Source organism: Heloderma suspectum, chromosome 7 (assembly GCF_057233095.1).
Source record: "Heloderma suspectum isolate Gila_16-S chromosome 7, 16-S_ref, whole genome shotgun sequence".
Taxonomy (NCBI): Eukaryota; Metazoa; Chordata; class Lepidosauria; order Squamata; family Helodermatidae; genus Heloderma; species Heloderma suspectum.
Window position 1 is genome coordinate 18,591,888 of NC_139464.1, and position 20,237 is coordinate 18,612,124.

The following is a 20,237-nucleotide window of genomic DNA, read 5'->3' on the forward strand; positions in this document are numbered from 1 at the left end:
TATCCAGATTTAATCTGTTTATATTTGTTGTTGTTCAGTCGTTCAGTCGTGTCCGACTCTTCGTGACCCCATGGACCATAGCACGCCAGGCCTTCCTGTCCTCCGCTCTCTCCCGGAGTATGCTCAAGTTCATATTCATTGCATCGGCGATGCTATCTAGTCATCTCATCCTCTGCCGTCCCCTTCTCCTTTTGCCTTCAATCTTTCCCAGCATCAGGGTCTTTTCCAGTGACTTTTCTCTTCACATTTGGTGGCCAAAATATTTGAGCTTCAGCTTCGGTATCTGTCCTTCCAATGAGCACTCAGGGTTGATTTCCTTTAGGATGGACTGATTTGACCCCCTTGCAGTCCAGGGCACTCGTAAGAGTCTTCTCCAGCACCACAGTTCGAAAGCATCAATTCTTCGGCGCTCAGCCTTCCTTATAGTCCAGCTCTCACAGCCATATGTTACTACTGGGAAAACCATAGATTTGGTTATGCGGACCTTTGTCAGCAAGGTGATGTCTCTGCTTCTTACTGTGCTGTCTAGGTTTGCCATAGCTTTCCTCCCAAGGAGCAAGCGTCTTTTAATTTCATGGCTACAGTCACTGTCTGCAGTGATCTTGGAGCCCAAGAAAATAAAATCTGTCACTGCTTCCATTTCTTCCCCTTCTATATGCCAGGAAGTGATGTGGCCAGATGCCATGATCTTCGTTTTTTTAATGTTGAGTTTCAAACCAGCTTTTGCACTCTCCACTTTCACCCTCAACAAGAGGCTCTTGAGATCCTCTTTGCTTTCTGCCATTAGGGTGGTATCGTCTGCGTATCTGAGATTGTTGATAATTCTCCCTGCAATCTTAATTCTGACCTGTGATTCATCCAACCCGGAGTTTCTCATGATGTACTCTGCATATAAGTTAAATAAGCAGGGTGACAATATACAGCCTTGTCATGCTCCTTTCCCAATTTTGAACTAATCGGTTGTTCCATGTCTGGTTGTTACTGTTGCTTCTTGACCCTTGTACAGGTTTCTCAGGAGACAGGTAAAGTGGTCTGGTACTCCCATCTCTTTCAGAATTTGCCACAGTTTGTTGTGATCCACAAAATCAAAGGCTTTAGCGTAGTCAATGAAGCAGAAATAGACGTTTTTCTGGAATTCTCTTGCTTTCTCCATGATGCAGCGAATGTTGGCAATTTGATCTCTAGTTCCTCTGCCTCTTCGAAACCCAGCTTGTACTTCCAGTAGTTCTTGGTTCACATATTGCTGAAGCCTAGCTTGTAGGATTTTGAGTATAACCTTGCTGGCATGTGAAATGAGCGCAATTGTACGGTAGTTTGAACACTCTTTGGCGTTGCCCTTCTTTGGAATTGGAATGTAAACTGACCTTTTCCAGTCCTGTGGCCACGGTTGAGTGTTCCAAATTTGTTGGCATATTGAGTGCAGCACTTTAACAGCATCATCTTTTAGGATTTTAAATAGCTCAGCTGGAAGACTGTCATCTCCGCTAGCTTTGTTGTTAGTAATGCTTCCTAAGGCCCACTTGACTTCACTCTCGAGGATGTCCGGCTCAAGTTCAGTGAGCGCACTATCATGGCTATCAGGGACATTCAGAACTTTCCTGTATAGTTCTTCTGTGTATTCTTTCCACCTCTTCTTAATCTCATCTGCTTCTGTTAGTTCCCTGCCTTCTTTGTCCTTTATCATGCCCATCTTTGCACAAAATGTTCCCTTGAGATCTCCAATTTTCTTGAAAAGGTCTCTAGCCTTTCCCATTCTATTGTTTTCCTCGATTTCTTTGCATTGTTCATTTAAGAAGGCCTTTTTGTCTCTCCTTGCTATTCTCTGGAACTCTGCATTCAGTTGGCTATATCTTCCCCTTTCTCCCTTGCTTTTCGCTTCCTTTCTTTCCTCAGCTACTTGTAAAGCCTCATCAGACAGCCACTTGGCTTTCTTGCATTTCTTTTTCTTTGGGATGGATTGAGTTGCTGCCTCCTGAACAATGTTACGGACCTCCGTCCATAGTTCCTCAGGCACTCTGTCTATCAGGTCTAATCCCTGAAATCTATTCCTCACCTCCACTGTATATTCATAAGGGATATGATTTAGGTCATACCTGAATGGTTTAGTGGTTTTCCCTACGTTTTTCAATTTCAGCCGAAATTTTGCAACACGAAGCTCATGATCTGAGTCACAGTCAGCTCCAGGTCTTGTTTTTACTGACTGTATGGAGCTTCTCCATCTTTGGCTGCAAAGGACATAATCAATCTGATTTCGATATTGACCATCTGGTGATGTCCATGTGTAGAGTCGCCTCTTGTGCTGTTGGAAAAGAGTGTTTGCTATGATCAGCGTGTTCTCTTGACAAAACTCTATTAGCCTTTGTCCCGCTTCATTTTGTACACCAAGGCCATGCTTGCCTGTTATCCCGGTGATTTCTTGACTTCCTACTTTAGCATTTCAATCCCCTATGATGAAAAGGACATCTTTTTTTGGTGTTAGTTACAAGGCATTTAACATGTCCTGTCTAATCAGGCATGTCATCTTACCAAAGCAGTGGGGGAACTATTTTATATTTTATATAATATAAAATGCAGTGAGGTCAGATAATTTGTGCAATGCTCAAACACTAAAACAGTGATTGCTTAATGGTACTAAAGTCTACACTGGGCATATTGGTCAGTAGTGCTATTTATAACCACTGTTTTGTGATGCCTGCTTGACGTACTTCATACTCTTCAATTCTAAACAAATTCTAAACAAATTCAGCACCTTTAACATGGATGGCCAAATTGATCCACTGTGAGCCAAATCCTGGCTAAATTTTGAAAGATCTCAGAAAGCATGACTGGTCTCAATGCTTAGAGAGGAAGATATGATCTAGAAAGGAATATAAGAACCCTCAGCCTGGACCACAGCCCCAAGGACCCAATTCCTCCCTCACTGCCACTTACCCGGTTAAATTAGCAACATCCCCTGCCCCACAACTGTAAAGAGTCAGGAGGTGCAATCACAGATCCCTGTGTCACATCTATTTTGGCCTTATGGAAAAACTCAAACAGATACACATGTGGATTTGACATGATTTAATCAAAAGATCACAGCCAATGATTAAATTGCTAAAATTCTCTTCCATAAATACAGTATTTATTTTTATTTTGCCTGATAGCACAGAACAGGTAACAAAATGAGACAACCAGTAAAAAGTACAAAAGAAAATTAACAGACATAACCCAGTTAAAGAATTTATTGGTAAGGATTTGGAATCACTTGGATTCACTCAGGTTTAAAATACTGATTTGTCAAAGAAAGCTGGCTAAGAGTTGCTTATTACAGGAAGGTCGTTTAGGTAACAAGTCATTACTCATTTTTATGGAACACTTAAACTGAAATGTTATCATAAAGGTTTGCTTAAAATTTACAACATCTAACCAGTTTTTAGAACTAGTTCAGAGCACTATTGAGACCTTGGATGGCTTAATGTGAAATACATCAGACTCTTATTCCCCTGGCAAAATACTGAAATAGTCAATAGGACATTAGCTCAAAAGTCAGATTCCCCACCCCCACCCTGCCACACACACACCCTGAAACTGGTGCAGAGAAAACAAAAGAGAAAGCAATTTGTATTAAGTTGGCCTAGTTGCACCAGTAACATAATGTAATAAATCAAGGGATCTCAAAGTTTTCCCCCCACCTTCCTCCTCCAGTAAACTGAAACCAAGATGGATTTTGGCTATTTCTGCTAGAAGCAACTCTTTCTTGGCTATTCTCGTTTATGTTTTCTCATCTCCACATATTCATGGCTTCCCACATCTGCAAGCCTTTAACTATATCATTCCATTCCTAGTATTTTAAATTAGGAATGTATCCCGTGTATTTACCAAAATGGGAGTTAGCATTGTACACAGCAATTATGGAATTCATTACTTTGCAAAATGTGTGCATACATGGAGACCGGAGGACATAGTGTTTCAGCCACTAAACTGAATACCAAACCTGAGTACTTATAGTGCATTTCCAATAGCATACAAAATGAACAATTCCTTACTAAAGAGAAGTACTGGCTGCTGAAAGGTAAGAGGATTGTGCAATTTTAATCAATGCTATTTAAAATACTGATTCTACATCACCAAGCAAAAGCCCCATTAGAATCAATGATGTATATCAGATTTCCAATTGTTTAATCTATATGATTTGGAGGAACAGCTATGTGCTGCGAAATAGTATGCTCCCACCTCTCTCACATGCCAAGTCCCTTATTCATTTCCAGGTTGTTCTAACTATAGTATGCAATGCCATCTCAATCAAACAACTGTGGTTAGGATTAAGCCTCCAAACCATTGTTTGCAAACCCACCATCCCTTCAAAATTATAATTGAGAGGCTAACCCAATTTGGCTGTCACAGCAAAGTATGCTTTGAGTAAGCTGGAAATAGAGGCTTACTGGTGCAGGAGCATGTAGCACATACCTATTCCTACAAATCATGGTATGGGTCCAGGCTTAATCATACTAATGGCAGAGTAGATGGCAGAGGTGGCAGCTTCAAAACAATGGGTGGTTTGATGCCAAATTTCAGCAGCAAACTACAATGGTGGCCTAAAAAGACCAAATTTGATTAAAGCTAACTTTTGCGTTTTTAGGCTACCATTGTGTCATGGCACAGTTTCAGCCCTGCAGTAAGCTTTGTAGTTTATAGCTAAGATTTGATTAGCAGTAGCCTGGAAGGGCTTGGGCCTATTCAGCCTATGGAATGTCAGAATCTGTGTGAGCTTATCTCTGTCAGTGTTCACAGAGCAGAGCCAGGGGGAGTCTCTCAACTCCTTGTCTATTTGCTGGTCTGGCCTTGGCAGGCAGGGAGGCTGGAAGCTGTTCATGAGAAACTAACAGAGGTGGGGTGGGGTTTGCAGAAGGATCACCTAAGTTGAAGCGTCATTACCAGAGGGCTGAGCAGTGGTGCCATTTGAACAGAGGCCTTGCTGAAAGGCCAAAAGTCTTTGTCTGGTAAGGGTCTGGAGGAGGTGTCTTACAGTCACGTTTTCTCTTTTTAAGCTGATGCAGAGGCGAAGAGCTTTTACTAAGAACATCTCATCTCTATTGCCTGAAACCTCCTCTGTTTAGATGTACTGTCGTCCGAGCCTCTGGAGGTGCTCTGCACATGGACTCTCTTTGGAGTTGGAACTTTAGATTGCTAAAGATTTGCCATGAACAGTACTATGATGCTGTCAGGGTGGAAACTGAGCCCAGAGAGCCCCAGAGCAGTTCTGATTCTGAGGAGGAACAGCCATCCGTAGGAGTGGAGCCAGCTCACCCCTCACAGGCTCAGCACCTGGCAGAGATTCCTCCTGCCGGCATTCCTGAGATAGTGACCCGGGTAGTGAGGGAGTGCGGGAGGGGGGCTTCTTAGATGTTCGACGCAAAGAGTGATGAGTGACGGAGGGCGCGGAAAGGAGGCGTAGCGCCCGTTTGGCGCGCAAGCAATGGCCGCCTCCCATGGACCCAAGGGAAAGAGGGAGGATCTCTCCCTAGCCCGTAAATTCTGGGTCTTCAAGTGACTCTCTTTCAAACGGGGATCAACTGCCTGCCTGAAGCGTAGTCCACGCTGCTGTTTCTTTGCTTTAGCCGCTGGTGAATTAGCATCTGAAAGAGTCATTAAGCTGTAATGGGATTAAAGCTTTGAAAAGAATTCCCTTTCATCTGTGTCTTGAGTTGGCTATTGGAATCTGCTGAGTGAGGCCGCCAAGGCGTTCCTGACAGCTTGATCCCCATTCCTTCCCCCCCCCCTTCTTTCTCTCCTCCTGCCGAATGGAGGGTGCCAGGGACACGGCAGTGCAAGCTCTGGTGCAAGAGAACCAGATTCTCCATGATCAAGTGGCTCAACTGATGACTGCCATACAGAGTCTGCAAGCTGCGGTTCAACCCCCGCCACCTCCGATTCCCCCCTACCGCAAGTGCCCGGTGGCTTTGCCAGAGACGTTTTCTAGAGAGAAAGGACTTTTTCAGATTTTCAAGGCCCAATCATAACTGTACATGCGCCTTCGACCTGAGGATTTCCTGACGGAACAGGTTCATGTGGGCTTCATCATTAACCTACTTTCAGGCATGGCAGCTAAATGGGCTTTGGGACTTCTTCTCGCTAATGACCCCCTGCTCGGGGACTATCAAGGTTTCATGACAGCAATGGCCAGATTTTTCAGTGACCCCCTGCACACACAGATGGCTTCTCAGGAGATTCGCCACCTCAGGCAGGGCAAGGACTCAGTTTCCAGCTATGCAACAACTTTTCGCTTGCTGATGCAGGATTTACAGTGGAATGATGCTGCGTTGGTGGCTCAGTTTTTGGATGGTTTGAACGACGAGATCTTGGATGACTTGGTGCGCACACCTAGCCCGCCTACTTTGGAGGACCTCATCCAGACCTGCCTCCAGATAGATAGTCGGCGAGAGGGGCGCTGGCAGACCCGGCGGGGCGCCGAGATTTCCCTCCTCCCATTCCCCCACGTTTCCTGCCCACTCCCCCAACCCCCACCCCTGCGGTGGGGGCGGAGGAGACCCCGATGCAGCTGGGAGCTACCCGAGCCCCACTGCCACCGGAGGAACTAGAGCGGCGGTGCTCAGAGCGCCGATGCTTTCGGTGTGGAAAACTGGGTCATTTCGCCAAAACCTGCCGCGCTAGACCCACAGCTCCTCTGCCTCCCCCTCCTCTCCTTCCTCCCCCTCCTCCTCCTCGCCCCCAGGCCTGACTAGGCTGCCCCCAAGCCTGTTGGGGGCCTCCAGTGTGGGGATCGTTTCCACACCCGGTGGGTGCCTTCCGCAACCCCCCCCTCCCATCTGCTATTACAGGTTCACCTCCGCTCCTCCCAGTGGGGTGGGGTGGAGGCCATAGCTTTACTGGACTCGGGGGCTACGACCAGTTTCATGGATGAAAACTTCACCCACTTCCACAAGATTCCTACCCTGCCTCTTCCTGCCCCCTTGGCAGTGGAGACCATCGATGGGCATCCTCTTTCTTCGGGCACGGTGACCCAGAGTACAGCTCCGCTCACTCTGCGCACCCAGTCCCACGATGAGCAGATTCAGTTTCACTTGGCCAAGGTTCCCCAATACCCAATCGTGCTGGGTGTTTCCTGGCTCTCTAAGCATAATCCTCAGATTTCTTGGGAGCTTCAGCAAGTGGAGTTTGCATCTCCCTACTGCCAGGAGCATTGCCTCCCGACCGAGGCGCCAGTCGCAGCCCAGGCCTTAACCCTTTCCTCCCTCTCATCTGCTTCTGGCAGTTCTTCAGCTACCGTGATCCTCCCAGAGAAGTATGCGGCTTTTCGGGATGTTTTCGACAAGAAGGAGGTTGACCAGCTCCGCCCTCCCCCACCGCCCATTTGACTGTGCCATTAACCTCATTCCTGGGGCAACCATCCCCGCTGGACGACTGTATCCGATGTCGGAGCCGGAACTTCGAGCTCTGCGAGAGTTTTTGGACAAAAACCTCAAACATGGCTTCATTAGCCCCTCCTCCTCCCCCGCCTGCGCCCGTACCATGTTTGTGCACAAGAAATCGGGAGAACTCCACCCAGTGCACAACTTCAGAGCGCTGAATTCGGTCTTGATCCCTGACAAGTACCCCTTCCCCCTCATACCGGAGATGCTGGAGTGCGTGGGGCGAGCCAAGATTTGCACAAAGTTGGACCTGTGTGGCGCCTGCGATCTGATTCGCATCCGGGAGGGGGATGAGTGGAAGACCTGTTTTGACACCTGGTATGGAGCGTATGAATACCTAGTGATGCCATTTGGGCTCGCCTGTGGCCCCCCCCATTTTCGCGTTTTATGAATGCCATCTTCAAGGAGGTGTAGCGCCCATTTGGCGTGCAAGCAACGGCCGCCTCCCATGGACCCAAGGGAAAGAGGGAGGATCTCTCCCTAGCCCGTAAATTCTGGGTCTTCAAGTGACTCTCTTTCAAACGGGGATCAACTGCCTGCCTGAAGCGTAGTCCACGCTGCTGTTTCTTTGCTTTAGCCGCTGGTGAATTAACATCTGAAAGAGTCATTTAGCTGTAATGGGATTAAAGCTTTGAAAAGAATTCCCTTTCGTCTGTGTCTTGAGTTGGCTACTGGAATCTACTGAGTGAGGCTGCCAAGGCGTTCCTGACAGATGCTTTTCATAGACTGTGAACTCTTGTTGGCTGTAGATTGTCTGTCTTCCTTGTCATCAGCCCAGAGTGCTGTCAGGCTGGGTTTGATCTTGACTCTTGGACATTTCTCTGTTTGGACTCATGCAGCGTGGAGTTAGTAAAGAGCAAGCTATGGCATGGAGCTCTTTGCTTGTGTGGCTTCACCCTTGCATTTGATAGGCTTTGACCATGTAGCCTGGAGTGTTTAAAGAAAGATTCAAAGTTGGACTAACTCTCTATGGGTGGGGTTTTGTTTAGGCCTTTATAGAATCTACCCCTGCCTGGGAGGGATTATTCCAGGAATCATTCCCATTCTTTGTCTGGGGTTTGGAACCCTATGTATGGACTGGCTGGGTTGGAAATGCTTGTGTTCAGAGCCTTGTGTTCAGCGCCATGGAGATGGCAACGGGGAAACCAGATCTCAGCCACGGTGGTAGTGTTTAGCTTTTGACTGTTCTGGAATTACTTAGAGACTATAGCTATTGACCATCAGCTATATGATTTCAAGAGTGTAACCATTAAGCTTTGGCCATAGGATTTCCTACAATAAAGAAGTCTCACTGATTTCTGTGTCCAGTGTCAGATTGCCTGAGCGTGTGTGCCTGAGAGATCGGGAAGCCTGATACATTGTTGTTTGCTGCCCAAATTTGGCAGCAAACCACCAATTATTTTGCCACTGAGGTTCAGCAGCACACAGTGACAGAGATGCAGTCCCAGGGGTTTCTGAGGGGTTGATATTAGGCCCTGGAGCCCACAACATTGCTGGAATAAGATCAAAATCATCCATGATTTAATCTGGAATGAAAAGGCTGCCCTGGTATGCATTACCGAGATTTGGCGGGGGAGGTAAGTTGGCCTGTGTGGGTGCAGCTTCTCCCAGTCAGGTACTCCATGGTGGAGCAGGTAAGGGGAAGCAGACAGGGAGGCAGAATAGTGATGGTCCATAAAGATAACATCCCGCTGACCAGACTCGCTGTGAAGGAACGGGCTCATATCGAGTGTGTTTACCTCAGCCTCGGGACTAAGGACAGACTGGGGATTCTGTTAGGTCATCCCGCTGCCTAACAGAGTCCCTAACTGAGCTCATAGAGCTGGTCTTGGGATTGATGTTGGAGTCACCCAGGCTTTTGGTATGGGGCACCTTCAACATCTCCCTTGGGTCCAGCTTCTCAGCTGCAGCTCAGGAGTTCATGGTGGCCATGACAACCATGGGCCTGTCCCAGGTGATCCAGAGGCTGATGCACAAAGCAGGTCACACACTCAGTTTGATCTTTTGTTCCAATCAGGAGAAGGATCCGTGGGTGGAGGTTCCATGTGTCTCCGTGTTGTCATGGACAGATCACTGTCTGGTCAGGACTGGTATCATGGGTACAACCCGCCTCAGCAGGGGTGGTGGACCAATTAAGATCGTCTGTCCCCAAAGGCTGATGGATCAATTCCAATTCCAAAATGCCTTGGGGGGGTTTCTTGGCTGGTTCCACCACCACCCCTGTTTCCCGCCTCCTAGCTGAGCACAGCAGAGCAGAGGAAGCTGCTCCAGCTGGTCTAGGGGCTGTACAACGAAGCAAGCTCCCAGAGACGGAGCGAACAGGGAGAGCAAACAGGAGTTTGCTAGGGGAGTTGCTGGGGAAGAGGAGACAAAGGCAAAGTGGTGGGCTGGAGTAAGCCCAGGGGACTGTCCTTTCCATTCTGAGTTGCTGTGTGCTCACCATGTGCTCCTGAGAGCTCCAACTGAATTGAGGGGGTGTGGCATGAGTACTACCAGCAGCTGCGTGGGCAGGAAGTTCCAGTCTGTTTCCTGCCTCCTAGCAGAGCAGAGCAGAGCAGAGCAGAGGAAGCTGCTCCAGCTGGTCTAGGGGCTAAACAAGCAAGCAAGCTCCCAAAGGGCAGGTGACCAGAGCAAGCGAACAAGGAGAGAAAACAGGAGTTGGCCAGGGGAGGTCGGCAAGGGAGGTCAAGAGGGAGGCCCCTAACATTTTTTAAAAATCTTTTTTCTTGTAACGCACACTTCCATACAAGTGGGGCTCTGTTGTTAACCTCCAGTGAATAGAGGACAAAGAACTGGCTATTCCAGTACAATTAGAAAGCTAGAAACATAAAGGGAATAGGGACTATGGAAGGAAAAGACTCTCCAGTGGTGGTGACCTGAAAAGTCTGTGCAATGTTTGTTTTCTTGCCTGAGAACAACATGGCCTACATGTGCAACAAGTGCAAGTTGATCATGCTGCTGGAGTAAAAGACTGCCATCGTCATCTTGGTGGATGATCTTCACCTGGGAATTGATAGGGAGAGTGCATTCCTACTGGCTTTTGTGGGCCTCTCAGTGGCATTCAATACCATCAACCATGGTATCCTTCTGGACCACCTAAGGGAGTTGTGGAGTGGGGGCACTGCTCTGCAGTGGCTCCGCTCCTTCCTCTCAGGATGGTGTCACTTAGGAATAGTTGCCCCTCAAAAAGGGAGCTCTTATGTGGAGTCCCTCAGGGTTCCATCCTATCTGCAATGCTGTTTAACATCTACATGAAACCACTGGAAGAGATCATCAGGAGATTTGGGGCTAGATGTTATCAGTATGCTGATGACACCCAAATCTATTTCTCCGTAACATCTTTATTCAAGGAAGGTATGACTCCTCTGAATGACTGCCTGAAGTCAGTAATGGGCTGGATGAGGGAGAACAAACTGAAGCTGAATCCAGAGGTGCTTGTCATGAAGGTTCCTAATTCAGGTATTGAGGTATGTTAACCAGTTCTGGATGGGGTTGCACTCCCCATGAAGGAGCAAGTTTGGAGCCTGGGGGTGCTTCTTGACCCGACCCTGCTCCTGACACCCCAGGTGGAGTTGATGGTGAGAAGTGCCTGTTATCAACTCTGGCTGACACGCCAGCTACGCCCATTCCTGGAACATGTGGACCTGGTAACAGTGGTGCACGTGCTGGTAACCTCTAGACTTGATTTCTGTAATGCGCTGTACTTGGGGCTGCCTGTGTATCTAGTTCGGAAATTCCAACTGGTATAAAATATGGCAGTCAGGTTGGTCTCCGGGACACCCCATGGAGACCATATTGCACTGGTTTTAAAATCTTTACACTGGCTGCCAATTTGTTTTCAGGCAAAATATAAAGTGTTGGTTCTTACCTTTAAGGACTTACATGGTTTAGGTCCAAGGTACCTTAGGGAGCACCTCCTCCCCTATGTCCCAGTCCGCCACCTAAGGTCCTCTGAGGGTTATCTGCTGCGACTGCCTAATGCAAGATTGGCAGCCACATGCCAGAGGACCTTTTCTTTTGCTGCCTCTCAGCTGTGGAATGACCTGCCAGTTGAAATGCATCTGCTGACCTCTTCTAATATTTTTATGCGGGAATTAAAGCCCCTATTATTCCAGCAGGCCTTCTCTTTTTAGAATTCTTATTACTTTTTGCTGATTGTTATGTACTGTTTTTATGTTGTATCATTTTTATTGTTGATTTTCTTGTTTAATTTGTTTTTAACTTTGTATGCCGCCTAGAGTATTTTGTATATACTGTAGGTTGGATATAAACTGAATAAATAGTAATAGTAATAACAACAACAACATTTCCCACCCCACCCCTGCCTTAAGATCTTTATGCTACTAGATCTGTCCTTAAGTGCAAGAACCTTCTAAGTTATTTTTAGGCATAAAAGTAGTACCATGTATACATTTGGAATGAAGGAAATAAAAACATCAATGTCTGTTAATAAAGATGCTTAACAGCAGCATCCTTTGGCAAAAAATGTCCCTAAAATATTACATGGCGAAGAACAATTCAGTGCCTGGAGTGCTAGTTCTCTAGGCTTTTCTATTCTCTCTGTAATATCCATTGTATGTACAGTACAGTGAACACTGATTTAGAAACTGAATGCTAACTTATTTTCTGCCAAAATTGGTTCTTTCACTGAGTTCCAAGTCATTAGTAATTTGCATATAACATTTCAAATTAATTGCATCTAGCCATATGTTACATTACTCACTTTCCCTTTGCCACTCTCATGAGTGCTCCCACAGAAAATGTGCAGCACCCTCTTCAGAAAGTAAAACGACTAAGCTTCATTTCAGTTCTTTAAGATTACACATGGGGCGGCGGGGTGTGTGTGTATTGATGACTGAAATCTGTTCTTGTAAAACATCAAATATGAACTAAAATTTTCGCAGTAGTAACTTGCAACTCATAATTTCTCTCATTAAGTCACCATATAGCTGTATTCAGGTAGTACAAGACAGTTTACAGTGAACAATTATAGATTTAAAAAGTCTTTTAATCAATGCTGTCAGAGCTTAAGCAAGATTTATTCAGGGTTTCCTATTTGTTTAGACTGTATCTCCCTTCTAGTCAGCCTTTAATTTTAACCTTTAATTAGCCATTCTTTACCAAGCATTTACAGTTTGCCATACTCTTAGATCAGACTTGGCTTCCAGTTTCACAAGTTTATGGAAGGAAAAGTATGTGCATGGCTTTGCAAGAGTAGTGATTTGTCTCTCCCTTGGCAACATAGCTTTTGACAGCTATTTTTGTACTAAAATTGCCCTACTGTTTTCATTTCTCCCAGTCCACAGACAAGGGGATGGCAATGATTGACAGTGACAGTATACCAAATTTGCTGTCTTTAACAGCAACTGTGGTGAACCAGCAGTGAACACAAGATCAATTCAAGGGGGTCCTCAATGGAGGACCCCCTTGCCTCCAACATTGCCAAATTATACATGCTCTTTCATTGCACTGAGAGGTAAGTTGTATTACAATTGAAAGAGTTTCTTTGCTCTTGTCTAAACCCTGGATGAAACCCACTCCAAGACTTTTATTATGTGTACCAGGACACTACACAGTCTGCATGGCTCAGGGAAGCCACTGAGTCTTGGGGGTAAGGGAGCTGTACAATTGCTGAGCTTGTCTCAGGAGGGGAGGTTACCCTGACAGAGTTAAAGCTTACATAACAGTCCTGTGGTATACTCTGCAAGCCTCCCCCCAGCCTATTCACTGGTAACATCCCCACCCACGGACCTGCTTAGAGTATATAAAAAAGGAACATTGTCTAAGCTTTAGCTCAGTCAGGTAGGGGTCTCTCCAATCAGGTCAAACAAACCCAAGGATTACACAGCTCATCGGCTCCCAGGGCTCAGGTGTTTCTCTGCCTCGTGCTTGGTGGGATAGCTTGGGACTGCACCACTCCCTGGAACCTTTAAAAATAAATAAAACCAGCCTTTCAACAATTCCTTCTAGTGCCCAAAACATGGATGAAAATAGTTTCAAGTGGGAAGTGAAAAGCATATAAAAACAGGTATTTTCAACAATACCTGGCAGCATAAGTGGTAGCCTTTGGAATTAAAAAGTAGCTTGGAAAGTACCAACACCTCTCCCAGCTATGAACCATTTATAGCACAGGTGTTTCAACGCCATCTACATTATTAGCATTGCTGCAGTATCACCTCCAGGTGGTGACTGATAGATTCCACTATCACTGTAGTGCTTGTAAAAGATAGAGAGCTATTTGTATGTTGGAAGAACTAGCAGGAAGGGAAACTACCGGCCCATAGCTTAAGAGGGTAGAGTGGCAGATAGTTGGCTAGCCTACCAAGTCTAGCTATCCATCCAGTCACAATATGCACTGAACCAGGTCACTAAAACCAATGTTAGTATTAAGTTTTTGAAATGAAAAGAAACACACATTTGGAATGATTGCTAAGCTCTTTCAAATGCTGTTTTTAAAATAATCACCCTAACTTTAATAACACTAGCTATCCATGCAAATGGTTACAGACTTCCTGCATTTTCTACAATCTGGATGTGCTTCTATATTAGGATGGAAACAAAATATCGATTTAAAATATTTCTATACCACCCTCTACCCTGTTAGATTTGCACTGAATCACTTCTCTTATTATTACCTAGTTTTAGTCTTGTTTGTGCTCATACAAACATGTTACCACAAAGGTCCCAGGGCTGATTATTACAACCATTTTAGCACAGCAGAATATGTATTTCCAAGCAAGCTGCTGTCATCCATAACAATGTGTTCATGTGAATGCTCCAACAAACTTGCACCACCACTACTCAAATTACTTTTTAAAATCTTGCAATGACAAGTCAGCTACAATCTTAAGCAGAAGGGTGATTTTGCTTCCATAAGCATTTTATTGGCCACTGTGGGAAAAGAATATTGGACTAGATAGGCCTTTGGTCTGATCCAGTAGGGCTCTCCTTACATTCTTAATCTGAGAGATGTGGTGCATTAAGGGCAGAACTTTGGGGAAGACCAGGGCCGCACTCAGAATGGGCAGGAGAACCCCACAACATAGGAAGGACTGGCTTACCGCAATTTGCAGTAAATGAAGTAACACATATCATCATCTAAGGAAGGCAAGGAGGAGACCAATAAGTCCAGAGTCTAAAATTCACTAACTAAACTACTGTTTGACTGATCAATGAGATTACCATCATATTATTGTGGGTTTATCATGCACTGCATACATAGTAACCAACACTATCCTATGCTAAAGAGTTGTGGGACAGTGGTCGTGTTATGTGGCCTCAACTGTTATATATAATAGTTCCATCAAGGTACATAGTGCTACAAGCAAGAACCACATCCCTGCCTTGAAGAGCTTGAACTCTACATTTAGATGTGGGTAAGGAAGGGAGATTGACACCAAAGGGTTACAGGATATGAATATATGCAAGGCCAAGCTTAGGCCAACATGGAGGGTACATTCCATAGAGGGAACAGTGCACACAATTTGCTGGAGGAGGGCACTGGCAGCTACCGCAAGCTTCTGTAAACAGGTGAAGAACACTCAAAACCTTCTAATGTGTGTAGCTTAAGCTAAATATTGACTGAAAGGAGAATAATAGCTTGAAGTTATAATAGCTCAAATTCAGACACTGTTTTTAGAAAACTTTAGACCAGCCTACCTTTTTTAATCTAGATGGTACGCATAATCAATAACCTAGTGGGGTGGATCCAGAGAAAGGCAAGGAGGACTCCGCTTACACAATGGTGTTTGCACTTACTTCCCTGCATCTCAAGTCTCAGTGCAACCCCTTGTGCCCTCCCAAAAGTTGCTCCTAAAGGATGCAACTGGTTGCAACAGGAGGAGGGAACTAGTTGAAAAATTGACAGGCCGTCTTGCGTAAGTGCCCTCTGCTCATGCAAGGGGGTGTTTTGGATCCCAACCACTATGCCTATACCTTTCAGCCATTCAAACTACCTCTTATCCTTATAAAACCATCCTCCATGGCTCCTAAGTTACTACTGAATTTCACTTATCGCCACAGAAACATTTCATTCTTCATTCGTAGCAGTTAGGCATCACCGACACCAGAATGTCCTAGGAAATCTTTATTTTAGAGGGCTTACGCTAAAATAACCCATAAATTACAAGTATAAGGCTAAGCATGAAGCAAGAATATTTCAACATATTCCAAAAAGCTTACAAAAGCACTGCTGACTGCAGGTTTAATCTCAGCGCATTTTTAAATGGAAATCAATTATATATATTTTCACAAATTACATTTTCTACTAGTGTTTTAAAGAGAAAAGGCTATTGAAGTCCTTGCAATACTACATTCTGAGCTGACAGTACAAAAAACAATAAATGTTATTGTACCAAAGAATAGCAACCATGGAGTGACTCAGTTCTAGCTCTGAAAGCAAAAGAACACTTCAATATGAAATAGACTGACTCAGTCCATCTGAATTTCAGCCACAGCCTCTCCCACTGCCAGAAATATGCATCTATCATTTGCTCAAATTAGGGACTTTACACTATAGGAACCCTAGAAATGTTGGCTTAGATGGGCTTACTACTGTATTTATCCATGACATCTTTATTGTAGTAAATTCAAAGCTTTCACTACAGATGATACGATTATGTTCATAAATAAGTTGTAGAACTTTATCTGCACAAAAAACAGCTTTGACATGGTAAAATTTTGAATGAACAACTGCTCCGGTAATTATAATTAAAAGCTGTTTCTCCCACAAGGTTTTTCTCTTCAGTCAAAAATCTATCATTTCAGTGAGATGGGGCAGGGGGTGGGGTGAGTTTATAAATGGAATGGGAGTTCATACATGCAGTTCAGACCTTTAATATCTGCAAACCTGATAAATTATTCACTTTATGGCAATATTCAAAGAGAAGTGCATCTTCAGTTTCCATATACAACGTTTCTCTTGCATGATGATCTCTAAATAGGTACAACAAAAACCCACTAACCACTACTATGTAATTGGACTAGGTAAGAGACAGGACACTGGAACTGTAGGTCAAAAACAAAGCTTAATTTCTTAGGAAGAGATTCTAACAATTTTTTTTAAAGTAATGGGGGGTGGAGGAGTGAGACAGTATAGCCTCACTGGAAATTATAAAAATAGCTTTAAGTAAACATCTATCATGGATTATATAGTTATGGCCAAGCTTCTGCTTGGGGGGGGGGGGGGGGGGGCTGAAGAGTCTTAACTTAGCTCCTCAAATTCTACAGTTGCATCAATTTTTATGCCTTCACTGAGAACTTATATCAACAATAACACCCATTTTCTTCCTCCATTTGAACAATGGTTGGACATACCCTGCTTTTCAGTAACGTTCATAGAATCAATCAATTGCTACAATACCTTCATAACGTACAGTACTGTATCATCACTTCTGGTTATGTATTACTTGGGGATACGCTTGTTTTCAATTTTGCTTCCCCAAAGTAGAACATTAACTATAATTGGACAATTTACAGGAAATGTCTTAAGTCCCCATTAATAATTTCCATGGCACTTGTCAGTGCTTTAGTACCCTTATCCTATCTACCTACCAACCTGGACACTGGGAAAGGGGAAGGTGGTGAATACTGTTCCTAAAGTTGTTTTTCTCTGAGCCATTTCAATTTATTTTTTTACATGTAGCATGCAAATTTATTATGCAACTACCAATGTATTCTTTTTAAAATACACAGAAATATTTTTGTAATAAAAGCCTTCCAACTATGTGCAATTAGTGCTGGCTGCTAAAAATCCAGTAAAGCTAAAGAACGAACAAAACACCATATGTCTTTCCCCCATATCTAATCTAGAGCCAAGGCACTTTCTAAGTGTGCATGTTTAAAAGGTGGCTTGGTTTATCCAAGGAAGCAAGAATCCTCCTCTTGTTAAAGAAAATACACAATTACTTACCAGCCTTCAGAGAAATTCATTCTTCACCAAAGCTTCAATCCAGACAGCACTCGGAAAGATATGAGGCACTACCCCTTTGTCTTGAAGCTGCTCCCCAATAAGCTGTACACAGCCCTGACACTAAGAAAAAGCATCCTAGCTGTGAGAGTTGCTAGCTGGGCTGGAAAACCGATACTGGAGTGATGTCACACTGCTTCTGAAACATTACTGAGGCTCAGAATCATCAGCACTGTTCTCTCCAGTAAAACACTATTGTGTAACAGAGCTATTATGAACATGGACACACACACACAGTTTCTACTCAACAAAAAAATCCCACATTTCCTTTTCCCAACATCAAATACTATGATTACATTTAGCATAGCTCCCTTCTAACATTCCAATTCCTGAACTCTTAATCCCCGCCCCCTCCGAAAACTAAACACTTGATTTTTAACAAGATAACATATTAGGGAAATCTTCCAAAAGTATCATTTTTGTCAAAACACATTTGTTCTGTTTGGTTTTACAGGGATTATATCCAATATACTTTACAGGTCATTCCTTCAAACAATCTGTTTTTACTATCTGTTTTTAAGCTTGTTTCTGTCATTTTGCTTCTGAAAAACCTGAATAATCATAACTTTTACAGGGTGGTTATGATTTAAATTGGCTAAAAAGGATGAACTACCATCTCACCCCAATGAAGATAGAGTAGATATATTTGTCATTTAAGCTTGATGACACAACATTTGTGCCAAGAGCTTACGTTATTGATAAAGAAAGGACTTCATTTTCCATAGCTCTTGGCACTACTATACTACTCTGAAGAGAGAATTTTCATTGTGAAGGGGTAAAGAAATTTGCATTCCTAACAAAATGTTCTAACCTTTATAAGCCTAGTTTGTTACTTTCAAGGAATGGCAGAAATACTCTGGTGCAGAAAAGCCTTTGTAACAAGAGGAATGGCAGGAGAAGAGTACAAATGGTACAGCATTTTCTACACACACAGCCATAACCAGTTAAGGGTGCATGAGCAAGCTGCAGTATCACATGCTACCCCCCGCCCTCCTCTGGTGCAAACATTCCTCCCTCACTGACCTTAATTATGGTTAAGAATTACGTTGGCATTAGACTTGGCCATGGCCAATGCTTACCAGTGTCTGATCTCAGGCAGATTTATTTATTTATTTAGATTTATTAGCTGCCCATCTGGCCGGCTACCTGGCCACTCTAGGTGGCATACAATACAAATGACAACACAAAATACAACAAATTTACATAATCAACTGAACAAAACAACCTTGCTCTAAAAAACCCCAACCAGACAGAAGGCCTTCCAAGGCTGATCTCGTTGAGCGGCATCCTTGGTGTTGTTGGAGGCGCTCCTTAAGATAGACTGGGCTGGAACTATATAGGGTTTTAAAGGTCAATGCTAACACCTTGAATTGGGCCTGGAAAACAACTGGTAACCAGTGCAACTCCTTCAGCACTGAAGTGATGTGGTCTCACCGATGGCTGCTTTTAATCAGGTGTACCACCGCATCCTGCACCAGCTGCAACTTCTGAACCATCTTCAAGGGCAACCCCATATACAGAGCATTACAGTAGTCTAGGTGAGAGGAGACCAGTGCATGAAGTACTGGTGGGAGCAGATGGTTAGGGAGGTAGGGGCACAGCCACCATATCAGATGGAGTTGGTACAGTGCCACCTGGCTCATGGCTGACACCTGAGCCTCCATGGACAGCTGGGAGTCTAAAATGACCCCCAGACTGTGGACCTGGTCCTTCAGGGGCAGCCGCACCACAGTGAACACCAGGTCAACATCCCCCAACCTCCCCTTGTCTCCAACCAAAAGTACTTCAGTTTTGTCAGGGTTCAGTTTCAGCTTAGTCCTTTCCATCCAGCCACTCACTGACTCCAGACACTTGGACAGGGTTTCTATAGCCAACCTTGGCGAGGATTTAAATGAGAGGCAGAGTTGTGCTAAACCTTCTGATGACAGCTCCCAGCAGCTTCACATAGATGTTAAATAACATCAGGGAGAAAACAGAACCCTGTGGCACCCTGCAAGTGAGCAGCCAAGGGTCTGAAGTCTCCTCCCCCACAGCTACCCTCTGGTACCCAGAGAAGAAGGAACAGAACCACTGTAATACAGTGTCCCCTATGCCCAACCCCTCCAGGCGGTCCAGGAGGATACCGTGGTCAACAGTATCAAACACTGCTGAGAGATCGAGGAGAACAAGAAAGGAGCATTCGCCCCTACCCAGAGCCCTCCCCATATCATCCACCAAGATGGCCAAGGCCGTTTCTGTCCCATGCCTAGGCCTGAAGCCCGACTGAAATGGATTCAGATATCAGCTTCTTCCAAGTGTCCCTGCAACTGCAATGCCACCACCCGCTCAATCACCTTGCCCAAAAATGGCAGATTCGAGTCTGGGTGAAAGTTGTTCAAGTCTGCACTGGCCCTTTAAGTCCATCACCAGAAAACAAAAAGCTAAAGTGTAGAACTGGGGCAAGGCAGCATCTCTCAAGCCTTATGAGACCACATCTTGCTTCTAGGATTTTGCAGCCTCAATCATAGCTCCAAAACCCCATTGGTTTTTACCAAACTAGCTCTCACAACCATTACATTCCTTCTCCATCAGTGAGAGTTCCTTTGGTTCCTTCATGAGTGTGACTAACCCTCCTTCCCTGTACCCATCCTTGCACATATTATTTTCCCCATATCACTTCATATCCGGCTTGAGCTAATTGGGTTCATAGTTGTCACTCAACTCTACCCCATTCTTTCAGAAAACTCAATGCCGCCCACTTCTTGGGAATCCCTGAACTTTGATTCCTGCTGGTGTGTCAAGCTGTCTAATTGGCCTTCACACAGTTTGAGAAAGAGTGAGCATTAGGTATTCTTGCTGCACTAGTTGGTTCAAGTAGA

At 44.7% G+C, this 20,237-nt stretch overlaps 1 protein-coding gene across 17 annotated transcripts in view; it reads right to left on the reverse strand.

Moving 5' to 3' along the window:
- PLEKHA5 (pleckstrin homology domain containing A5) overlaps positions 1–20,237 on the reverse strand; it is a 267,495-nt gene that overhangs the window by 141,626 nt on the left and 105,632 nt on the right. For 7 of the 17 annotated variants that reach the window (XM_084809212.1, XM_084809209.1, XM_084809211.1 and 4 more), the window contains exon 1: positions 17,323–17,710. The exons of the other annotated variants lie outside the window; for them this stretch is intronic. In XM_084809212.1, the coding sequence (XP_084665338.1) occupies positions 17,323–17,342 (20 nt within the window). In that variant the 5' untranslated portion in view covers positions 17,343–17,710. Of the gene's footprint in view, positions 1–17,322; positions 17,711–20,237 lie in introns of those variants that run through there. 17 annotated transcript variants of the gene reach the window in all.